Source organism: Hippoglossus hippoglossus, chromosome 5, assembly GCF_009819705.1.
Source record: "Hippoglossus hippoglossus isolate fHipHip1 chromosome 5, fHipHip1.pri, whole genome shotgun sequence".
NCBI lineage: Eukaryota > Metazoa > Chordata > Actinopteri > Pleuronectiformes > Pleuronectidae > Hippoglossus > Hippoglossus hippoglossus.
The window spans coordinates 25699876-25723674 of NC_047155.1; the positions used below are offsets into that span (position 1 = coordinate 25699876).

The 23799-nt window shown below is 43.1% G+C and overlaps 2 protein-coding genes across 2 annotated transcripts; one reads left to right on the forward strand and one right to left on the reverse strand.

Annotated features, from left to right (window-relative positions):
* Positions 1–1812: 1812 nt before the first annotated feature.
* On the forward strand, positions 1813–16543 carry LOC117761677 (bactericidal permeability-increasing protein-like). Its single transcript, XM_034585775.1, has 17 exons — positions 1813–2004; positions 4205–4312; positions 4404–4518; positions 4604–4735; positions 4829–4984; positions 5116–5179; positions 6302–6362; positions 6453–6544; positions 14140–14316; positions 14415–14474; positions 14556–14723; positions 15222–15289; positions 15394–15436; positions 15519–15582; positions 15808–15884; positions 16043–16123; positions 16474–16543. Exons 2-16 carry the CDS (start codon positions 4210–4212, stop codon positions 16082–16084), a joined length of 1422 nt encoding a protein of 473 aa, XP_034441666.1. The 5' UTR covers positions 1813–2004; positions 4205–4209; the 3' UTR covers positions 16085–16123; positions 16474–16543.
* Positions 16544–16576: 33 nt separating this feature from the next.
* cdk5rap1 (CDK5 regulatory subunit associated protein 1) lies at positions 16577–22283 on the reverse strand. Its single transcript, XM_034585774.1, has 13 exons — positions 21772–22283; positions 21591–21694; positions 21443–21477; positions 20789–20889; positions 20498–20708; positions 20290–20410; positions 19631–19861; positions 19364–19461; positions 19184–19239; positions 18723–18853; positions 18483–18632; positions 18063–18203; positions 16577–16960 (listed from the first exon to the last, which is right to left on the reverse strand). The coding sequence occupies exons 1-13, from the start codon at positions 22061–22063 to the stop codon at positions 16811–16813; spliced, it is 1821 nt and encodes a 606-aa protein (XP_034441665.1). The 5' UTR covers positions 22064–22283; the 3' UTR covers positions 16577–16810.
* Positions 22284–23799: the final 1516 nt, after the last annotated feature.

Consider the following 23799-nt stretch of genomic DNA (forward strand, 5'->3'; position numbering starts at 1 on the left):
ACAAGCTATGGGCCATTTAATCTAAACTGCATGTCTTTGGATTGTGGAAGGAAGCTGAAGTACCGTGGCATGGCTGGGCAGCAGGTTCAGCCCCTTGATAACCCTACATAGCCGACGGTAGTAAATAGCACTGGCTGAGTGTGCAAATGAACCTTTGAATTCTATCAAACACATAGTCCTGAAGGAAGGAGATTGGAGCACTGAAGGAAACGGGCAGTGTTAAATGTCCTGGAACTGAAAATCTGCTAATGGTTTGTTTTTAGTTTATTTGCTTGGGTTTGGCTGCAGTGGAGCTGCCAGCAGCAAAGAGCAGCAATTATATGAGCAGAAGTTGCACAATTGGCTTAATTAGTGGAAACACAAAGAGGAGTAAACACAGAAGAACAGTAAAGGTAGAAGTTTTTGAAACAGTCGCCTGTGTACAGTTAGCACACACACACACACATACAGGCTGACCTGTATAAGCAAACAGTAAACATAGTAAATGCTGATGTGATTATAAAACAGTAACAAGTGGTGACTGTGAAACCCATGATGAACCCTGATGTTCTTAAAGAACCTAATAGGACTCAAGTGAGGATCATGGTTTGTGTTCTTCTGGCCACTAGATGTCACTAGAGCTTATTTAGGCCCGTCTACATTTTTCTTCAATGATGATTCACACTATGACAATCGCAGTTCTTAGTGTTGGAGCTTGAAATGAATTTGTGACACCCAACAATAATTTAAACTGAACTCAAAGAAGATCAGTCAGGACATTGATTAGGTAATAATAGATTCTTAATAAATGATGCTTCTTGATCATAAAGACAAACTTTTGCTGCAGTGAAGGTTCACTTTCACACTTTCAGAGCATGTAACTGAATATTTCTTTGTATCTTTTCATCATAGTTCTTGTCAGTTCAGTGTGATGTTTCAGGCAAGGGAAGGAATCAACACTACCTGTCCTTTGTGATTCAGTTTGCGATATATGAACTACAATTATTGAAAACAGTACAGCAATACAGTCCTCTATAAATACACATTAAGTTCAATATGAATTTGTGGTATCCTCAATCATCCTTCGATTATCAAGATCATGAGGACTTCAGTCGTGAGCTGCTTATTGAAGAGACCCCCACCCCATCTTAGAAGAGGAACCATAACCTAAATATCCAAGTGCTAAAAACAGATCATCTGGATTGGTTGAGTTTCTTGAAGATGTTTCAGCTCTCATCCAAGAGGCTTCTTCAGTTCTAACTGACTGCTGGGAGTCCCAGGTGTTTAACTTGTAGGGTCTTTACCTGAGAGGCTGGACTCACCCTGCTGTTGGTTTCATTGGGAGTCGTTGTGGGTTGTTGACCCACCCGCCCCCTGTGAGTCATGTGTCCTAAAGTGTGAGTTGTATTGAAACTTCCTGGAGATGGCAGTCAGGACTGTATTGTATATGGCAGATTGGTGGTGTCTTAGACCTCCTACTCTGTTCAGAGATGGTTTCTCTACTTTGATGCAGATGGCTTCATTCACTCAAATCAACTGACTAAACATTTCATTTATTCATTCATTTATTTGATTTTGTGCTGTGTTTTCCTAAAAACCTCATGACGTCATCACCACAAACCGAGCAGGAACATGCAAGCAGGGGGAGTGGGGGAAATGCACATGGGTCACACGACACAGAAGCAAACACAGAAACGTTTTTAGCTCATGCACCAGCGAAGCATTATTATCAAGTTTGCGTATAATATACAAACAACACTCAGATAAACAGGGATTCCTCAATGCTGCTCTCTTGTGATTTTGAAGGGTTTGCATGGGAGCAGATTAGCGAGGCATTCAACAGTTACATCATTTACAAATGTCCTTATTGTTGCAATCAGAAATTGTCCCCCAGTCGAGTCCAGTTCCTGATTAACTAAGTGAATTAGAGGTCATGTGTCTTTAGTTCCTCTTTCACTCTTTCACTTGGCAGTCATTCTGACACACCAGCAGAAAGCGCCTGGTCCTGACAAACTGCTGCTTCAGGTAAGAGTATGGAGCCACATTTAGTTTAGTTTGTGGAGATTCTGTAAGATTGAGGTTTATAAATATATACATTTGACTGATAAACAGATTGCTTGTATTAAGGGGATTAGTAGCAACATGTTTCTCATGTATAGAGAAAAATGGTCAGTTGATATATGGATATATGGCATAAACCATATTTACGAACCTACCGTCTTATAAAGAACAGATATAATGTAGAACCTTTTGTGACGTATAATGAAGACTAAAGACAAAGATCCTAATGTGCACAGCTACGTTCAGGAACATCAGCCCTGCATGGATCTCTTCATGTTTAATGCCACTCCTCATTCTTGCTCGATGTGTGAACTCTGACAAATAAAGAATGAGTCAAATATTTAGTTTTACTGTTTATGAGGACATGAGGGTTCTTCTTTTTTGGCAAAATGTCCTCTACTTTGGTTGGATGATTATGAGACTTGAGTTGCGCTTCAGGAAGGGAGGTTTTGCTACAGCAGGTTTTATTTGCGACACACAGGAAACAAGAAGATTTATTTTGGGCACGACAGAGCTAAAAAATTATTGAAGGGCTGCTGTGACTTAACTTTAGGTGTCCGATAAACCCATGAGGGTTGGGCACTGTGTGCCAGAAGGCCTTTAACATGAGTTGACTAAAGGATTGATTTGTTTGGTGGGAGGGATGTGCTTCTCCACATCTGCTTCAGTTGCAGTATAAGTGTATTTATTTGTTGAAGAGAAAGTATGGAGATGTATGCAAGAGCTGATCTGAATACTGTGGTTACCTGTACAATGTTTCTTTTAATGAAGCGCTTTGTTCTGCTTGATTTGACAAGCAAACTATTTAGCAAGTGATACATGTGCATTATTATTATTATTATTATTATTATTATTATTATTATTATTATTATTATTATTATATGTATATACATGTAAATTGTGTCATTATTGACTATCACACATTTATCTAATAATCTGTGCATTGACAATGTCAGAGTTTCTGGTGTTTTGGGATGTACTGTACATTTAGATGGAATATGTATGTAACTGCTTTGGCTGGATCACAACCTGATATCTTGGTATGTGGAAGTGTTTTTGTTTTCAGCAGTGAACTGCGACCTCTCTTTGATTAACAGCTCTCTAACACAGTTTTGAAGGGATGTCATGACCTACTGTTTATCTAAAAGCATGAAATGAAACAGTTTAACCTCTACTACACCTCTCACCCACATGGAACCAGCTTTCAGAGCTTCTCACTGTCACACAATGATTTTTTTCTATTTAATCTATTATTCAGTCTGTTTTCTGTCTCTTTCTTAAATGACTGATGGAGCCTCTGATCAGGGGCCAATGTCATGTGACAGTTGAGTTTTAAAGTCACAGCATCCCAGTATGTGCTGATACTTGTGTATTACAGCTGTGTCCTATAATGCAGATTCATGCAAGTACATCTTCCAGATGTGAAACTTATTTAACATTGTGACATGATGCAGAAAATCACACTTGAAATGTGGAAAAATGTCGAACTTGGGCTTTAATGATCTTGACCTAATTAGATAAAACTCCTCTTGTCTGCTGACTTGTGAGCAGTCATGTGGTTTGTTCTGCAGCTCTGACAGTCGGCTCTTTCACAGGCCAGAGTCATGAACACAAAGCAGTGGTGGAAACTAAAATACATTTGATCCTTTAGGTGCTTCAACACAATAACTTAAAAATGAAATTTGGATATTTGCTTGTATTGTAGTATTTATCCATTGTTGTGTTGGTATATTAACAAAAAAATCGGAGTACTCCTCCCACCACCGACCCAATGACGCTTCACTAATCAAGTTAAGTGTCTTCAAATAGCTCAGAAAATAACACACAATAAACTAATAGGCAGCCGATTGTGTCGATTATATTTATCATAGAGAATAAATGTTGGAATTAGTTAAAGCAGAAATAGCTTTGCCTCAAGAAGAAGCCACTGAGGTAAATAACGAATGTTATGATATGATCCTCATCTGTGAAAGGATTCAGTAGAGAATGAGGAAGCAACTTGGAGTATAAAATAAAAATAGAAAGTTGAATTTATTGCAGTTCTAGCTCTGCTCACAGAACAGCAGATATGTCGACCACACAAAAGCAGAATCTGTCGAATTTATGAGGCAGCTTGATACAAAAAAGAATTTGCTGCTGATCTTGTCCTCTCATCTCAAAACAGTCACCATGTCCCTGCACTGTTGGCTCATTCTGGTGGTTTTCATCGCTGTGACCTCAGCCGTCGATCCTGGGGTAAAGGTCAAGCTAACAGCAAAAGGCCTTGAGTATGGTAATGTTTGCAAAAGTTTCCTGGTTTTTTATTTTGAAAACACAGATCTGCCCAGAGTTTCATCATTGAAAATGTTCTTTCCTTTTCATAGGCAGACAACTGGGCATGGCTTCAATCGAGCAGAAACTCAAGGCTATCAAAGTCCCAGATATTTCAGGGAAGCAGAAAGTGTCTCCCATCGGCAAAGTCGAGTACAGCTTGTCACAGTAAGCTCTGCTCAACAGTCAGCACTCCTTTTCTGTCTGAAAATGTTTTTTAAACCTTCACAAACCAGCATTTTGTTGATTCCAGGATGAAAATAGTGAAAGTGGGATTACCCAAGTCTGCAGTGGATCTTGTGCCGGGGACTGGCGTCAAACTGTCCATCGCTAATGCCTTCATCAGTCTGCATGGAAACTGGAGGGTCAAGTATCTCCGGATAATGTGAGTGAGAAAACATCTCCTGCTTGAACAGTTAAATCCATTTTGTGATATTTCTGCTGCAACAGGGTCTCCTCTCTCTCTCGCTCTCAACAGAAAGGACAGTGGCTCATTTGACCTGAATGTGAACGGACTCACTATCACAACAAGCATCGCCATCAAGAGGGACGAGACAGGCCGGCCGACAGTCAGCGTTGTCTCCTGTGCGGCCACTGTGGGCAGCGCCAGCATCAAATTCCACGGAGGAGCCAGGTAAATTAAACCCTGCTGTGCAGTATTGTTGGAACCATTTGAGGGAATGACTGTGATTGATCGTTCTCCAGTTTGTGCTGCCATGCTTTGTTCACTGCACACATAACTCCTGTGGTTGCTGTTTCTTTCAGTTGGCTGTACAATCTTTTCAAGAACTTCATCGATAAGGCTTTGAGAAATGCAATGCAGAAACAGGTGAGGGGACCCCAGCCTGATTCCCACTCGTTTCTGAAGACCACCCCTCCTTCTCTGAGGTCGTATTCAGTATCTCACTTCACCACTAGATGTCCTCGTGACAGCAGCTATTATGGTCCTAACTAGGAAACTCCAGTGAAGACTTGTTGACAAAGTTTACTGGTGATTTCCTTAACCACAAACCCAGCCCCAAATATTGGTGTAGTCATGACTCAGACCTGGACTTTACCAGCAACATTAACACAATTACAAAGACAACATAATACCAGTTTAAGAACATGTCAGTAGAATTTAGAAAAACTTGTCCATGCATTTATCTTCAGCTGACTTAACTATTATAATGCTGTGTTAACAGGTCTCTTTAAAAAATAGACCATAAAGCTGCAGCTAATTGAAAACGCTGCTGCTCGAGTCCTCACTAACATCAAGAAAGTGGATCATGTCACTCCAGTTCTGAGATCTTTACACTGGCTCCCTGTCTGGCAAATAACTGACTTCAAAATATTAGCATGGTTTAGGGTCATAAACAATTCTGGATCTCCTGCTACGTTATGAACCATCCAGACCTCTCAGGTCGTCTGGAACAGGTCTGCTTTCTGTCCCCAGAGTCAAAATCAAGGCTGAACACCACAGCCTTTTATTAAATCAAATAATTACTCACTTCTTACACTGCCCCGTTACTTTCACTCTGTTCTTCTTATTTTATATTTTACATTCTCTACGTAACTCTTTAATTCCATTTTAAATTCTTTTTTTGCCATTTGTTGCTTTTACAATTTGTCACAATGCCTTTAATATTTTATGTAGAGCACTCTGAATTGCTTTGTTGTTGAACTATGTTCTACAAATAACCCAAAAAGAGGGGTGAGGTTGACACTGTTGCTATGGATGACATCATGTTTCACGAATGGACCTACTGAGTATGTCCAATAAAATAATGCAGAAATGCAAGAGAAAGTCCTGCATTAAAATACTACACATATTGGATAAATGTACTTTAAGTATTGGGAGTAACAGCTTTTCCTGCAGTTAAATGGCTCGTGTGAGTGACACATGACATTAGATTGTTATCACTGATGCATTTGTGTGTAATCTGCATCCGTCTGTTCTTTATGGTTGCAGATCTGCCCTCTGGTGGCTGATGCAGTAACTGATTTGAACCCTCATTTGAAAACACTCAATGGTAAAGCATTCCATGTGAAAACAACATGCACCAAACCTGTTGATGTAAACAAAATGCTGAATATACAAGTGACCCTCTTCTTCACTCTAGTTGTAGCCAAGGTGGACAAGTATTCAGAGATCGAATACTCCATGGTGTCATCGCCCACAGTTTCACAGGCTTCAATAGACTTGAGCTTGAAGGTAAAGACTTTTAATTCTTCTCAGTTGCTGCACCCTGATATCGTTTGACATTTTAGAATCAGAAAGATTACAAAGATATTTATATGGATGTTAAATAAAAAATCTGTGATGCTGAAATTTAGATAGTTAATAAGACAATATTCCATGGGGTGCGAAATGATCTAAATCAGGGGTATTCAACTAAAATTTAAAGAGGTCCAGTTGGAGAAAATTTCTTGAAGCAAAGGTCCGGAAGATCATAATGTCTAACTATTTAGTGTGATATATATTTAAGTAGCCTAGTAGTTGTATCAACATCTGCATGTACTAAATACCTGATTGTCAAATCAAATGAATTCAGTACGATTCAAAAACTTTTTGACAATATTTATTGTCACGTAACATAGAACTGAACATATATGTATGATTGCAGATATGTATAATGTTCCCTCATTAACTAAATAAAAGTAGGGCTGCATTTCAAAATAAGAGAAAATAAATAAAATGTGAAAATTGTGCATGTTCAAATAAAGGGCTTAACTTCAGAAAAATAAAATAAAGGGAGCAAAAGCTTGAATTTCCCTTTTTCTGTTTCACATCTTGACTCAAAAGTCTCAACCAATTTTACAGATAATAAATCTCAACACATCTTAACAATTGAACAGTTTTAGAATCACTTTCTTCCCCTCTTATTTCCCACTCCCCCACTTTGTTCGTCTGTTTCTCTCCCTTTCTCCGTCTCACTCCTGTTTCTCAACTTTCTCCGTCTCACTCCTCTGTTTCTCTCCCTTTCTCCGGCTCACTCCTGTTTCTCTCCCTTTCTCCGTCTCACTCCTCTGTTTCTCTCCCTTTCTCCGTTTCACTCCTGTTTCTCAACTTTCTCCGTCTCACTCCTCTGTATCTCTCCCTTTCTCCGCCTCACTCCTCTGTTTCTCCACTTTCTCCGGCTCACTTCTCTGTTTCTCTCCCTTTCTCCGTCTCACTCCTCTGTTTCTCTCCCTTTCTCCGTCTCACTCCTGTTTCTCAACTTTCTCCGTCTCACTCCTCTGTTTCTCTCCCTTTCTCCGCCTCACTCCTCTGTTTCTCAACTTTCTCCGTCTCACTCCTCTGTTTCTCTCCCTTTCTCCGGCTCACTCCTCTGTTTCTCTCCCTTTCTCCGGCTCACTCCTGTTTCTCAACTTTCTCCGTCTCACTCCTCTGTTTCTCTCCCTTTCTCCGCCTCACTCCTCTGTTTCTCAACTTTCTCCATCTCACTCCTCTGTTTCTCTCCCTTTCTCCGGCTCAATCCTCTGTTTCTCTCCCTTTCTCCGGCTCACTCCTCTGTTTCTCTCCCTTTCTCCGTCTCACTCCTCTGTTTCTCTCCCTTTCTCCGTCTCACTCCTGTTTCTCTCCCTTTCTCCGTCTCACTCCTCTGTTTCTCTCCCTTTCTCCGCCTCACTCCTCTGTTTCTGTCCCTTTCTCCGTCTCACTCCTCTGTTTCTCTCCCTTTCTCCGGCTCACTCCTCTGTTTCTCAACTTTCTCCGTCTCACTCCTCTGTTTCTCTCACTTTCTCCGGCTCACTCCTCTGTTTCTCTCCCTTTCTCCGTCTCACTCCTCTGTTTCTCTCCCTTTCTCCGTCTCACTCCTGTTTCTCTCCCTTTCTCCGTCTCACTCCTCTGTTTCTCTCCCTTTCTCCGCCTCACTCCTCTGTTTCTGTCCCTTTCTCCGTCTCACTCCTCTGTTTCTCTCCCTTTCTCCGGCTCACTCCTCTGTTTCTCAACTTTCTCCGTCTCACTCCTCTGTTTCTCTCACTTTCTCCGGCTCACTCCTCTGTTTCTGTCCCTTTCTCCGTCTCACTCCTCTGTTTCTCTCCCTTTCTCCGGCTCACTCCTCTGTTTCTCTCCCTTTCTCCGTCTCACTCCTCTGTTTCTCTCCCTTTCTCCGGCTCAGTCCTGTTTCTCTCCCTTTCTCCGTCTCACTCCTCTGTTTCTCTCCCTTTCTCCGTCTCACTCCTCTGTTTCTCTCCCTTTCTCCGTCTCACTCCTCTGTTTCTCTCCCTTTCTCCGGCTCACTCCTCTGTTTCTCTCCCTTTCTCCGTCTCACTCCTCTGTTTCTCAACTTTCTCCGGCTCAATCCTCTGTTTCTCTCCCTTTCTCCGGCTCACTCCTCTGTTTTTCTCCCTCTCTCCGTCTCACTCCTCTGTTTCTCTCCCTTTCTCCGTCTCACTCCTGTTTCTCTCCCTTTCTCCGTGTCACTCCTCTGTTTCTCTCCCTTTCTCCGGCTCACTCCTCTGTTTCTCAACTTTCTCCGTCTCACTCCTCTGTTTCTCTCCCTTTCTCCGCCTCACTCCTCTGTTTCTGTCCCTTTCTCCGTCTCACTCCTCTGTTTCTCTCCCTTTCTCCGGCTCACTCCTCTGTTTCTCAACTTTCTCCGTCTCACTCCTCTGTTTCTCTCCCTTTCTCCGGCTCACTCCTCTGTTTCTCTCCCTTTCTCCGTCTCACTCTTCTGTTTCTCTCCCTTTCTCCGGCTCAGTCCTGTTTCTCTCCCTTTCTCCGTCTCACTCCTCTGTTTCTCTCCCTTTCTCCGTCTCACTCCTCTGTTTCTCTCCCTTTCTCCGGCTCACTCCTCTGTTTCTCTCCCTTTCTCCGTCTCACTCCTCTGTTTCTCTCCCTTTCTCCGTCTCACTCCTCTGTTTCTCTCTCTTTCTCCGGCTCACTCCTCTGTTTCTCTCCCTTTCTCCGTCTCACTCCTGTTTCTCTCCCTTTCTCCGTGTCACTCCTCTGTTTCTCTCCCTTTCTCCGGCTCACTCCTCTGTTTCTCAACTTTCTCCGTCTCACTCCTCTGTTTCTCTCCCTTTCTCCACCTCACTCCTCTGTTTCTGTCCCTTTCTCCGTCTCACTCCTCTGTTTCTCTCCCTTTCTCCGGCTCACTCCTCTGTTTCTCTCCCTTTCTCCGTCTCACTCCTCTGTTTCTCTCCCTTTCTCCGGCTCACTCCTCTGTTTCTCTCCCTTTCTCCGCCTCACTCCTCTGTTTCTGTCCCTTTCTCCGTCTCACTCCTCTGTTTCTCTCCCTTTCTCCGGCTCACTCCTCTGTTTCTCAACTTTCTCCGTCTCACTCCTCTGTTTCTCTCCCTTTCTCCGGCTCACTCCTCTGTTTCTCTCCCTTTCTCCGTCTCACTCTTCTGTTTCTCTCCCTTTCTCCGGCTCAGTCCTGTTTCTCTCCCTTTCTCCGTCTCACTCCTCTGTTTCTCTCCCTTTCTCCGCCTCACTCCTCTGTTTCTGTCCCTTTCTCCGTCTCACTCCTCTGTTTCTCTCCATTTCTCCGGCTCACTCCTCTGTTTCTCAACTTTCTCCGTCTCACTGCTCTGTTTCTCTCCCTTTCTCCGTCTCACTCCTCTGTTTCTCTCCCTTTCTCCGTCTCACTCTTCTGTTTCTCTCCCTTTCTCCGGCTCAGTCCTGTTTCTCTCCCTTTCTCCGTCTCACTCCTCTGTTTCTCTCCCTTTCTCCGGCTCACTCCTCTGTTTCTCTCCCTTTCTCCGGCTCACTCCTCTGTTTCTCTCCCTTTCTCCGTCTCACTCCTCTGTTTCTCTCCCTTTCTCCGTCTCACTCCTCTGTTTCTCTCTCTTTCTCCGGCTCACTCCTCTGTTTCTCTCCCTTTCTCCGTCTCACTCCTGTTTCTCTCCCTTTCTCCGTGTCACTCCTCTGTTTCTCTCCCTTTCTCCGGCTCACTCCTCTGTTTCTCAACTTTCTCCGTCTCACTCCTCTGTTTCTCTCACTTTCTCCGGCTCACTCCTCTGTTTCTCTCCCTTTCTCCGTCTCACTCCTCTGTTTCTCTCCCTTTCTCCGGCTCACTCCTCTGTTTCTCTCCCTTTCTCCGTCTCACTCCTCTGTTTCTCTCCCTTTCTCCGGCTCAGTCCTGTTTCTCTCCCTTTCTCCGTCTCACTCCTCTGTTTCTCTCCCTTTCTCCGTCTCACTCCTCTGTTTCTCTCCCTTTCTCCGTCTCACTCCTCTGTTTCTCTCCCTTTCTCCGGCTCACTCCTCTGTTTCTCTCCCTTTCTCCGTCTCACTCCTCTGTTTCTCAACTTTCTCCGTCTCACTCCTCTGTTTCTCTCCCTTTCTCCGGCTCAATCCTCTGTTTCTCTCCCTTTCTCCGGCTCACTCCTCTGTTTCTCTCCCTTTCTCCGTCTCACTCCTCTGTTTTTCTCCCTTTCTCCGTCTCACTCCTCTGTTTCTCTCCCTTTCTCCGTCTCACTCCTGTTTCTCTCCCTTTCTCCGTGTCACTCCTCTGTTTCTCTCCCTTTCTCCGGCTCACTCCTCTGTTTCTCAACTTTCTCCGTCTCACTCCTCTGTTTCTCTCCCTTTCTCCGCCTCACTCCTCTGTTTCTGTCCCTTTCTCCGTCTCACTCCTCTGTTTCTCTCCCTTTCTCCGGCTCACTCCTCTGTTTCTCAACTTTCTCCGTCTCACTCCTCTGTTTCTCTCCCTTTCTCCGGCTCACTCCTCTGTTTCTCTCCCTTTCTCCGTCTCACTCTTCTGTTTCTCTCCCTTTCTCCGGCTCAGTCCTGTTTCTCTCCCTTTCTCCGTCTCACTCCTCTGTTTCTCTCCCTTTCTCCGTCTCACTCCTCTGTTTCTCTCCCTTTCTCCGTCTCACTCCTCTGTTTCTCTCCCTTTCTCCGTCTCACTACTCTGTTTCTCTCTCTTTCTCCGGCTCACTCCTCTGTTTCTCTCCCTTTCTCCGTCTCACTCCTGTTTCTCTCCCTTTCTCCGTGTCACTCCTCTGTTTCTCTCCCTTTCTCCGGCTCACTCCTCTGTTTCTCAACTTTCTCCGTCTCACTCCTCTGTTTCTCTCCCTTTCTCCACCTCACTCCTCTGTTTCTGTCCCTTTCTCCGTCTCACTCCTCTGTTTCTCTCCCTTTCTCCGTCTCACTCCTCTGTTTCTCTCCCTTTCTCCGTCTCACTCCTCTGTTTCTCTCCCTTTCTCCGGCTCACTCCTCTGTTTCTCTCCCTTTCTCCGTCTCACTCCTCTGTTTCTCTCCCTTTCTCCGGCTCACTCCTCTGTTTCTCTCCCTTTCTCCGCCTCACTCCTCTGTTTCTGTCCCTTTCTCCGTCTCACTCCTCTGTTTCTCTCCCTTTCTCCGGCTCACTCCTCTGTTTCTCAACTTTCTCCGTCTCACTCCTCTGTTTCTCTCCCTTTCTCCGGCTCACTCCTCTGTTTCTCTCCCTTTCTCCGTCTCACTCCTCTGTTTCTCTCCCTTTCTCCGTCTCACTCCTGTTTCTCTCCCTTTCTCCGTGTCACTCCTCTGTTTCTCTCCCTTTCTCCGGCTCACTCCTCTGTTTCTCAACTTTCTCCGTCTCACTCCTCTGTTTCTCTCCCTTTCTCCGCCTCACTCCTGTTTCTGTCCCTTTCTCCGTCTCACTCCTCTGTTTCTCTCCCTTTCTCCGGCTCACTCCTCTGTTTCTCAACTTTCTCCGTCTCACTCCTCTGTTTCTCTCCCTTTCTCCGTCTCACTCCTCTGTTTCTCTCCCTTTCTCCGCCTCACTCCTGTTTCTGTCCCTTTCTCCGTCTCACTCCTCTGTTTCTCTCCCTTTCTCCGGCTCACTCCTGTTTCTCAACTTTCTCCGTCTCACTCCTCTGTTTCTCTCCCTTTCTCCGGCTCACTCCTCTGTTTCTCTCCCTTTCTCCGGCTCAGTCCTGTTTCTCTCCCTTTCTCCGTCTCACTCCTCTGTTTCTCTCCCTTTCTCCGTCTCACTCCTCTGTTTCTCTCCCTTTCTCCGGCTCACTCCTCTGTTTCTCTCCCTTTCTCCGGCTCACTCCTCTGTTTCTCTCCCTTTCTCCGGCTCACTCCTCTGTTTCTCTCCCTTTCTCCGTCTCACTCCTCTGTTTCTCTCCCTTTCTCCGGCTCACTCCTCTGTTTCTCAACTTTCTCCGTCTCACTCCTCTGTTTCTCTCCCTTTCTCCGTCTCACTCTTCTGTTTGTCTCCCTTTCTCCGGCTCAGTCCTGTTTCTCTCCCTTTCTCCGTCTCACTCCTCTGTTTCTCTCCCTTTCTCCGGCTCACTCCTCTGTTTCTCTCCCTTTCTCCGTCTCACTCCTGTTTCTCTCCCTTTCTCCGTCTCACTCCTCTGTTTCTCTCCCTTTCTCCGGCTCACTCCTCTGTTTCTCTCCCTTTCTCCGGCTCACTCTTCTGTTTCTCTCCCTTTCTCCGGCTCACTCCTCTGTTTCTCTCCCTTTCTCCGTCTCACTCCTGTTTCTCTCCCTTTCTCCGTCTCACTCCTCTGTTTCTCTCCCTTTCTCCGGCTCACTCCTCTGTTTCTCTCCCTTTCTCCGGCTCACTCCTCTGTTTCTCTCCCTTTCTCCGGCTCAGTCCTGTTTCTCTCCCTTTCTCCGTCTCACTCCTCTGTTTCTCTCCCTTTTTCCGTCTCACTCCTCTGTTTCTCTCCCTTTCTCCGGCTCACTCCTCTGTTTCTCTCCCTTTCTCCGTCTCACTCCTCTGTTTCTCTCCCTTTCTCCGGCTCACTCCTCTGTTTCTCTCCCTTTCTCCGTCTCACTCCTCTGTTTCTCAACTTTCTCCGTCTCACTCCTCTGTTTCTCTCCCTTTCTCCGGCTCACTCCTCTGTTTCTCTCCCTTTCTCCGGCTCAATCCTCTGTTTCTCTCCCTTTCTCCGGCTCACTCCTCTGTTTCTCTCCCTTTCTCCGTCTCACTCCTCTGTTTTTCTCCCTTTCTCCGTCTCACTCCTGTTTCTCTCCCTTTCTCCGTGTCACTCCTCTGTTTCTCTCCCTTTCTCCGGCTCACTCCTCTGTTTCTCAACTTTCTCCGTCTCACTCCTCTGTTTCTCTCCCTTTCTCCGCCTCACTCCTCTGTTTCTCTCCCTTTCTCCGTCTCACTCTTCTGTTTCTCTCCCTTTGTTTTCTCTCCCTGTATCGCTATCTTTCTTTTTCTTTTTACCGTCTTCTCATGTGTAACTTGCCTCTAACTCTCTCATCTGTCTGCACTGTAGAGTCGCAATGTTTACCGCCTGGAATGCACAGACTTGATTGGCTGAGTAGTATCACGTGGGATGGCTTAACTCGCATGCAATTGGTCTGTGCGTTTCCTCATCCGCTAAACCACTACCGTAAAGACTACAAAAGCTGCGCCGGTTACAAATAGAAGCGCCCCGTCAGGTTTTAAATCATAACCTTCTGTTTTGGCTGTAGGTCCAAAGAGCCACATATATCATCAGTAAGATTGGAAACTATGATGACACAAATGTATTGTTTATAAATTCCCATGCATGAAATTTTAATATTTAGTTATGATAAAACAAATGCATATGATGTTCAAAGCAAAATCACTCCCAGACTGCATGCTAAAAACATTTCAATGCAAGAGAGCAAATAAGATCACTGATCATGTATAATTCACTTTTGGTTTATGTATATTTCTGAAGGTTAGCTTAAATTCTTATTTTTGTTAAATAATGAGGGGAGCTAAATTTGAAAAGACTACAGTAGGCATATTTAAGCATAAGCCTTTTCATTCAATATACAATTTAAAGACTGTTTAGACTTTGTTGACACTGTCTTTATTGTTTGTAAAAGAAAAAATGTAAAGCTCAGACTGACATTGTTTGTCTTTCTCTTCTTCTTCTGCCCTTTAGGGTGAGTTTTACAACATAGGGAAGCATCAGGAGGCTCCGTTCTCCCCCACAGCCTTTTCCCTGCCTCCCCAGAACAACAACATGTTGTACATAGGCATGTCTGCCTACTCTGTCAACTCTGCTGCCTTCGTCTACAACAAAGCTGGAGCCCTCAGCCTGTACATCACTGACGACATGGTGAGCTGCACCCTCATCATGGTCTCCTGATGGCTTCATGAATTCACATTCAAAAGCGTCACACCGACTTTAACACCCTGCTCACTCTGTCACAACAGATCCCGAAAAGCTCTCCCATCCGACTCAACACCAGGACGTTTGGAACATTCATCCCTCAGGTGACCACTCACTCCACTGGTTTGTAAAGGAACACAACCTTCCTGGGCTATTTGTCACCTGTGTCTCCGTGTATTTTTCAGATTTCCAAGAGTTTCCCTGGTCTGATGATGAAACTGCTGGTGAAGACTGAGAAAACTCCCGTCATCACCTTTGTACCCAAAAACGTCACCGCACAGGCCAGCTGCACAGTGACAGCCTACGCCATCCAACCCAACACCACACTTTCCCCTCTCTTCATCCTGAACTTGGTAAGTTGGGTTTATTGTTTCCTATTCTCATTTAACAGCGTGGTGTTTCAGTTTGACAGCAGGACTTCACGTTTAGATTTTGTAAGGCTTGCACTCGCACTCACATAGCCCCTGCTTGTGCTTAGATTTGCTCTTGCACTCAGATATATTGTTGCTTGGACAGATTTCCTGTGGTCCAGCTTCCGCTCTTCTCACGCTGTTCTGTCAAAACTCCCAAACCAATAGAATGCCAGGTTTAGTGTTGACAAATGGAAATATTTGAGTACAAGCGCACAGTTTGAGCACAAGCAGAGCAAATCTAGGCACAAGCAGGGGCTATTTGAGCACAAGCGCAGGGTTTTGAATTAAATACATAAGAAATTTGAACTTGAAATCAATTATTCCTGCTCTCAAATTGAAAGAACACACTCTACATGGTAGGTTACACAGCTGGCATGATTAAAAGCCATCAGGTTCAAAAAAACATTGACGCTCGACTCCCCACATTGTGTTTTCCAGGAGACCAGTGTCAGCGGCCAGCTGTTTGTCAGTGGCATGAGGGTGGCTGGAGCTGTCTCCCTCAACAAGTGAGTTAATAAAAAAACAGAATGTGTTCTCAGAGGAGAGAGACGGGGCCAAAAGGTCCTTGTAGAGATGAACATCACAGTCTGATTTTGCCTCATTTGCACAGAATGGATCTGACCCTGAGGACCAGTTACGTGGGAGAGTTTCAGGTGAGAGATGCATTGTAACACGAGTCACTGTGTGCACCGTCAGTACCAACTTTACAAACTAACCCTCACCCTGACCCTGCAGGTCAGATCCCTCGACACCATCCTGCAGATGGTCCTCAAAGTGGTGGTGATACCCATACTGAATGGTGAGTTGTAGCATTTTCAGTCTGTGCTCTAAATGAACTAGAGGCCACGTCAAGTACTTGGGCTGTTGAATGCAGATCAGTGTAAAACACTTTGAGCTGTATTTATTGTATGATTTTTTATTTAATACTGTCTTATAAATGCAGCACTTTTAGAATCATTATAATGTTTGTCACATTGGATTTTTGTGGCTACTTTATATAAATGTTAGATTTTTTCCTCCACAGTTCAACTTGCGAAGGGATATCCACTTCCTGCGATTGGAAAGATGAAGCTGGTGAACACTCAGCTTCAGGTCCTGAAGGTCAGAGACATGATGTTTTCTATAAAACTGTATTATAATGTATTATATGACAGGAAAATGAATTAGATTAAGGGACTTGACAGAAAACAACTTAAATATCTAACTGATCAACAGAAGAGCTGTCAATAACTGCTGCTGCTGTGTTTATTTCCCTGTAGGACTACATGCTGATTGGGACAGATGTTCAGTTTACAGGTTAAACTGCATTCTTCAAAACTCCCACGACTGCTTTCTGAACTGGAGCACGTTGTTATGAACGTACAACCACAGCAAGACTACAACCAACTGACTGACTGATTGAGTGATACAAGTATACTTCTCCCACCAACCTGAGAAATGCATAAACTGCATTTGGATGTCACTCAGGTTGTTTTTGTTGTATTTTTTTTTTACTTTTACATAATTCTGTTCAGTTTTTCTTCATGAGGGCAGTGAACATTTTCCACTGCTGCAGTCCTGTCATACCAGGCCACAGTCTGCAGGACGCCGTGTCATCTTTTCTGAAATGAAAGTCTCCTTCCAACGCAGATCACAGCACTTTCTGTTGCTGACAAATTCAATCTCAAAGTTTCTCTGTGGCTCAAAGAGCGATGGTACAAATGTGCTGATCCATGATGTTTTTTTAAACCGGTTAAGAGAATCTCCACAAAAAAATTTAATAAAATAGCCATCACATCAATCAAGCATATGGCAAAACAAACTATTGTTTTAATTCACATGGTCCAAAAAAGTTTCAGTATCCTGTGCAGTTCAATATGTACATACACATTGATGGGCTGACTGTATAAATAACATCTTACAGGTTTTATTAGCTCATCAGAGCAGTCCGGTGTGACTGTATGATGAACAAATGTCTGTGATGTCCTCAAATCAAGAGAAGGAGGATCATGTCAAGAGTTGGTTTCCTGTCACGTCACCTGAGTCGATCAGTGGCAGGTTTCAATCCTGGCCGTGTCCGAGGCCACGCGTGCATCGACCTGGTGCCTGGTCAGAGTCTCACACTGCTTCACCGAGCCTCTCAGGGAGCTGCCACTGAGGGCTCGACCTCTCAGGCTCTGGGAACTGGCCGACGATATCTACATCATTAAAGACACAAATCATCCAAACATAAGTGGCAGAATAATGAAATCTGTAAAAACACAACATATAGACATGATGTCATCCTGCCACTGACTGACAGAAAAGATTTTTATTTTCATGCTGTCATCTTTTACCTGGTCCTTTGATTTCATGGTTGATATATTTCCCAAATAGACATGGATTTTATATGATTCTATTAAAGATGTGCTTTGAACTGAACACCTGGATTTCCAGATTTGAGAAAAAGTCATTAATTTCACCATACCAACATTTTTTCACCTTCAACTCATACAAATATGTTAATATCAACATAAACAAAAATGAAATCTGACTTAATAAGTCAAAATAATTCATGAAATATTCATGACTTAATAGGCAACAATCTAAGTTTTGAAAATACATTATTGATGATAGTATTATGGCTGTGTGGCTTCAGTTTGAGGGGTTCTCATAAAATCTTGATTTTAGAGATTTCAAACAACAAAATTCCTTTTATAATGACGTCTGAAGTGTTAGTGATCATTCATTTCAAAACATTTACTGACAATTAAACCCCTTTTTGAAAAAAAAATTCCAGTCAAAAATCTCATTACATTACAGTTTATATTACATTTAAAAAAAATAATAATTATGTCATGCACAGATACGTGAAACTCTCAAATAACACATATTTTTTAATAAACATTTATTTAATTTTTACAGATTTGTCTCATTACCATAACAACTTCCAAAATCTGCAACCAATCAGGTGTCAGGACTGAATCCTGATTGGTGCACAGAAGTGCATGATATCATTTTTTTTGTCTTTGCCACACCCACTTCAAACCAGGATCAGGAAAACAGAGGAAATGAGAAATATTGAAAGACGTAATAAGGAATATCGTTTTACTTTAACCGAAAAAGCGTGAAAAAAAAAAAAAGCGTGATAAATAATAAATTAAACCAAATCTGAAATATTTTTTACATTTTAGAGCATAATTTTATGTCACTTATTATACAGCATGTGCACCACTATTGAAATATATATGTGATCATTTAATATCCATCAGGCTCTATTCTGCAGAACAGCTGAAAATATCCATAGGAATCAAACCTTACCTTCACCAGCACATAGTCTCCAGCGTTGATCGGTGCAGTGTTGGATTCTGCAGCCTGAACAGCAACATCCTCTTTGGGGAAAATCACTTTCACGTTGCCTTCAGTTCTCCCACACAGGTCCTCCGCGGATCTTTTACTTTGCTGCATCAATGTGGAACACAGAGATGAGCAGTGTTGCCTGGTAACAGGTTACAGTGGTACACTACAGTGGTAGTGGGTGACTACTTCTACCTAGGAGCAATTTCCGTATTAGAGGTTTAAAATATCTAACATAGGTAAAATATACGTCCATTTTCTACCACTTATCCTATGAAGGGTGTTAAATACAGTAGTTATGATATATGTAAAGCAATTTATTAAAGAGTGAACTTTGCACTGCTGTGTTGAACCCTGTGAGCTGGTCATGTGTGCAGTACTCACTCCCTCCACCAGGACCAGCTGTGTGCTGCCGATGAGAGCAGCGTTGACCCTGGCAGCTTCCTCCCTGAACACACCGATACACTCCTCCAGCCTCCGCCGCTTTACCTCTGCTGGCACGTCATCTTCCAGCCGATGGTGGGCGTGGGTTTTCTGAGTGAGACAGTGGAGACATACGATAGCTGGATTTGACACGAAATCTTTTCTGGTGTAAGTTTACATCACAAAGCTACAGGAGCTCACCTTCCTCATACTGTAGGCAAAGAGGAATCCCACGTTGTAGCCCACCTCTCTGATCAGAGACAGAGTCTGCTGGTGGTCATCCTCCGTTTCACCACAGAAGCCTGAGATGAAGTCGCTGCTGAGAGCCACCTCTGACACAGAGACACACATTATGTTAAACGCATTTTAAAGTTATTACTTCACCAGGAAAACATCAGGTTCTTGTTGGTGATGCCAGGATTTGTTACCGATATAATTGAAACCTAGCTATGACGTGTATATTGTAGGGTAAGTGCACTTTCTTTCCGGGGTAATTGGAGTTTTATTTAGAGTTAATAATTAATACCACGATCTCAATTCCAGCGAACACAAGAGTCAAATGTCTGTGTAACTCTCTTAAAAAGAATACTACAAAGATTTAATTAAATGTATTAATCAATAATAATAAAAGGTGGAACAGATAAAAGAAAAAAGGTTCTTACCTGGAATAATTCTCTTAACGTTCTTCACCAGATCAAGATAAGCTTCTCTTGTGTAGCTGTAATTTGTTTTAAAGAAACATACATTTTATTGGAGCGCTTAGTGATATTTTAAGAGATTTTTACAAACAGCTCCACAAACTGAATTGCTTTGAGTTCAGAAAAGGCGTAGTGGTCTCTTACCCACGTCGCATTGCGTTCAGGACCCGGCTGCTCCCGCTCTGGGCTGGAAGGTGAATCTGATTACAAATGTTCCCTCGCTCCGCAATCAGGTGCAAAACCTGCAGCAGCACAGAAATCAGGTCAGCGAGCTTCAATCAGCCAAGTTAATATGGGAAATATACACAGAAACAGGCAGGGAAATTACTCTTGTTTTTAACATTTGTCACATGGGCTTTTGAGAATGTGTTTCCAGCAGCAGGGCTCTGTGAAAAGTACTAAAAAGTGCACCTCATCAGGAAAATCCTTGGGATGAGGGGAGGTGAATCTGATCCTCATGTCGGGATCGATGTGTGACACTCGGTCGAGCAGGTCGGAGAAGCGCAGGCCTCCCTGTTTTGTGCGATACACCGTCTTAAAGCCCCGGCTGAGCGTGGTCAGGTCAGAGCCGCAGAACTGCTCCTCTGACGTGTCTCTGTAGCTGTTCACATTCTGACCGAGCAATGTCACCTCCTTCACACCCTGAGGAAAACATCCACCACACGAAAAACTGGTCAGGATGAACTGTAAACCAATCCTAAAACATTAGGTTCATGATACTGAACTTTAAATCACAGGTTTTACTGAACACACAACAGATCTTTATAGCCCTGGTTTAAGATATAAGTCTTACACCATTACACAAGAGAGAGATAGTGTAAGGTGCCGTATATTACTGTGTTAATGTTGGAAGTGATGTGAGGACAATTGTTCATACAACAATTTATTTCTGAGCAATTTAGTGTTCCCTAAAATATAAATGTTAGTATCTAACATCCTTAGACCTTAGTTATAACTGAGGAGTTTTACTTAAAACACCATCCTGACTCACTCGCCTATATTAATATTACTATCAGTCTACTTTATAAAATCAAGTGTAAGGAAATAGTTGCATTGAGGTTCTAACTTGCCTGGTCAGAGAGCATTCGAACTTCCTCAAGGATGGAACTAACAGGTCGACTCCTCTCTCTGCCCCGAGTGAAGGGAACAATGCAGTAACTGCACATGTTGTCACAGCCTCGCATGATGGACCTGATGATCAGAGGTTACATCATGTAAACACAGTGTTGCCGTAGAGAACTTCCTCCCAAAGCAGAAAAAGAAAATCAAAATACTCACACAAAAGCACTGTATCCTTGAGGAGCAACGTGGACGGGCATGATGTCAGCGTAGGTCTCCTCTAAGGACAGCAGCACGTTGCTCGCCTGATGACCTCCATCAGCCACCGTCAAGAGGCGGGGAAGGTCCCGGTAGGCGTCCGGGCCGGCGACAACATCCACCAGCTTCTCCCGCTCCAGAAGCTCAGTCTTCAGCCTCTCTGCCATGCAGCCTGGAGACACATACCTATTATTATGTCTTTGTAGCAGCTGTAAGACGTGAACACTAGTGTTTACCAGTGAACTCACTGACCTAAAATTCCGATTTTCATCGGTGTCTGGCTCTTCAACCGTCTCCTCTTCATAGCTGTCAGCTGTTGTAATCGATTCCAAATGGTTTGTTCAGCTTTTTCTCTTAAGAAGAAAAGAGTTTTAGTATCTGTGTTAGGTAATGCATCAAGATAGATTCTTTATTGTCACTGTATATTCATTTAGTTTAGATGCACAGCCTGCTTAGCAGCGTGTCAAATGAAATAAATAGTAAGAGACAATAAAATAAATCATTAAAATAACAAATATTGTTAGTATTGGGTCTGCGCGGTGGTGCGGCTGAGGTCCTTCAGTGTGGAGTTTGCATGTTCTCCCCGTGTTTGAGTGGGTTTTGTCCAGGTACTTTCTCCAACAGTCCAAAGACATGCAGATGGAGGTTTAGTTCATCGAAGACCATGAGAGTGAATGGTTGTTTGTCTCTGTATGTCAGCCCTGTGACCTTTAGTAGTCAATAGTTAAACTGCTTGTCCACAGCTCTGGGTCTGTTTATGAGACGGTAGAGGTTGAGTAGTAGTTTCTGGGGGAGTTTGATGCACCTCAGGGTTCTCAAGAAGAAGAAAAGCTGCATTCATTCATTCTACGATCCATCCATGACAATCTTTCAATCTCTCACCCCGTGAGTCTGTTAGGTCCTTACCTGATAGAGCACGTCACCAGAAGCACAACATCTGCCTGCAAACACAAACACAGCTGAGTCAACCTGTGCAGATCACACTGATATTACTGTAAAGAATACACTTTAATAGGATTCATGTTGAACAATTACAAACGGAGCTCTTCTTTACCTCGTTTAAATCCACCGTGCGTTGATATCCCTTCCTCTGCAGAATGGACCAGGCTATCTCCGTGTCATTCACATTCATCTGACAGCCATAGGTTTCAAAATACACTGGAACAAAGCAACAGCCCAGGTTATCATCGGTCCCACAGACAATCCAAATGAAAGTGAATCCAAATGAGACCCACCTCTCCTCTGATCCCCCCTCACCAGGTCCTCAGGGAGATATCCGGATGAGTCCGAGTCTTCTCCACATGCAGCAGGAGTCTGCTTCACAGACACTGCTTTGATGAAATCCTGGAGACTTGGACCAGAGGACAGCTGAGACCTGAACGTGTCTCCGGCTGTTGTCCCCCTCTCTGTGGGAGTGGCGCTGGGTTTAGCTCGACCAGAGCAGCCCCTGTGTTGGAAACACCTGACAGGTCTCCAGTGTTGTGGAGAAGTAAACAAGGGTTTCACAGTCCTGAGGAGGAACTCCATGATGAGCTAGCTTTAGCACAAGGAGCTACAGCTGCAGGGTTAAGCTCCAACAGCCCAGTCAGTAGCTGCAGCACAAATTAATGTCTGTCATTGGGTCCCATGTTTTTCCAAACTATATAAGTTACTGTGTGTGAGCTGCATGTCACTCGAGCAGCGTGCATGTGTCAATGTCAAGAGGAGTATCTCCATACTTCTTCTTCTGCTTCTTTTTCTTCTTCTGGTGCTTAATGGCGGTTGGCAAACCAGCTTATAGGCGCATTACCGCCACCGTCTGGACTGGAGTGTTGAGCAGTATGGATTGTCAGCAAACAAAACTAACATAAACTCAAATTAAATAATTTTCATAGGTCCTGTTTCTCTTTAGCGGTTCTTTAGAAGATTGTGTATATTCCTTGATGTCCATCCTAACACATTTTCTAATGTAATATTTTGCTTTTAATCCTGATATTAATTCCAATCTTTGTTCATTGTATTTGTTATACTCTATCAATACATGAAGAGGAAGATCTCCCCTTCTTCTTCTTCTTCTTCTTCTTCTTCTTCTTCTTCTTCTTCTATCTTATAATAATAATGAATAACGTCCACCAATATAACGAATGATATGTCTTTTTACATGAGCTCAAATTCAGCTGACCGGAACCAATTCAGTATCTTCCTCTGACTATTTATTATCAAAGTGTTCCATTAAATCATTAGATCATTACTGTATCCTGTACAGCGAAGATGGACTTAAACAAGACGGAACTATCTTGCGTCGCAGCGGTCCGTTCTTCCCCTGGTACGTCAAACTTCACCGTCCGTCAGAAAATAAGCCGTCACTGAAATCAGGGTTCCGGGAGGCGTAAGTTTCGCAGTGACCATTTAGCAGACGACACCTTCATCCCTAAAATACCGAATGAGAGCGGGACACGTGTTTATTCAAATTGATTTATTCGAGATATTCTGTTTCCACTCTACTGCAAACACTGTCACATGTGTTGAACAACAAAGAAACAAAAACACTGTCATTATCTGAAGAAACTTTCAAAACCTTTAAAACAGTTCAACCTGTATCTCTGCAGCAAATAACAGTTAATGACACATAATGTTCATTCATTGAAAATAAATGTGTCAGGGAGCCGTTCATTCAATGCTATTCAGGTTTTGAAGCAGCAATAGATTATTATTGTTTGCATGATAGTTCTTTTCATTGTGTTCAATAACAGATATTTGAAATGTGCTTCTGTTTTTTTGTCTGTGTGTTTTTCTCACCTTCTCTCTGAAATAAAAGTATATTGATGTTTTTCCCTATATTTTAGGGAAATATTTCCATAACGAATGTTTGATATGAAGATATAATGATAATACTAAATAAATAATGATATAACGTCAACATTGCAATGAATTTCAACCTTTAAATAATTTCTCCTCCTATCACATTCCGTGTATTCTTTCATTTCATTTATTTACTTTTTGCTTCAAATATTTTTGTAGTGTACAAGATTATTTTCAAATGTTATAATGTTCGTTATAATCATATACATTTTGAATTGATATACTTATATTATAAACCTTGTACAAACCAATTGGAATTTTTGTATTAGATTGTGATCACACCAAAAAGCTAAACATTTATTTGAGTAAAAGTTGGACAAATAGAAAGAGTGAGAGAGCATGTAGATAGCTCAGCTGGAGGAGAGAGAGAGAGAGAGAGCGAGAGAGAGAGTGTGATGTGTGATGTGGGAGTGACTGGGAGC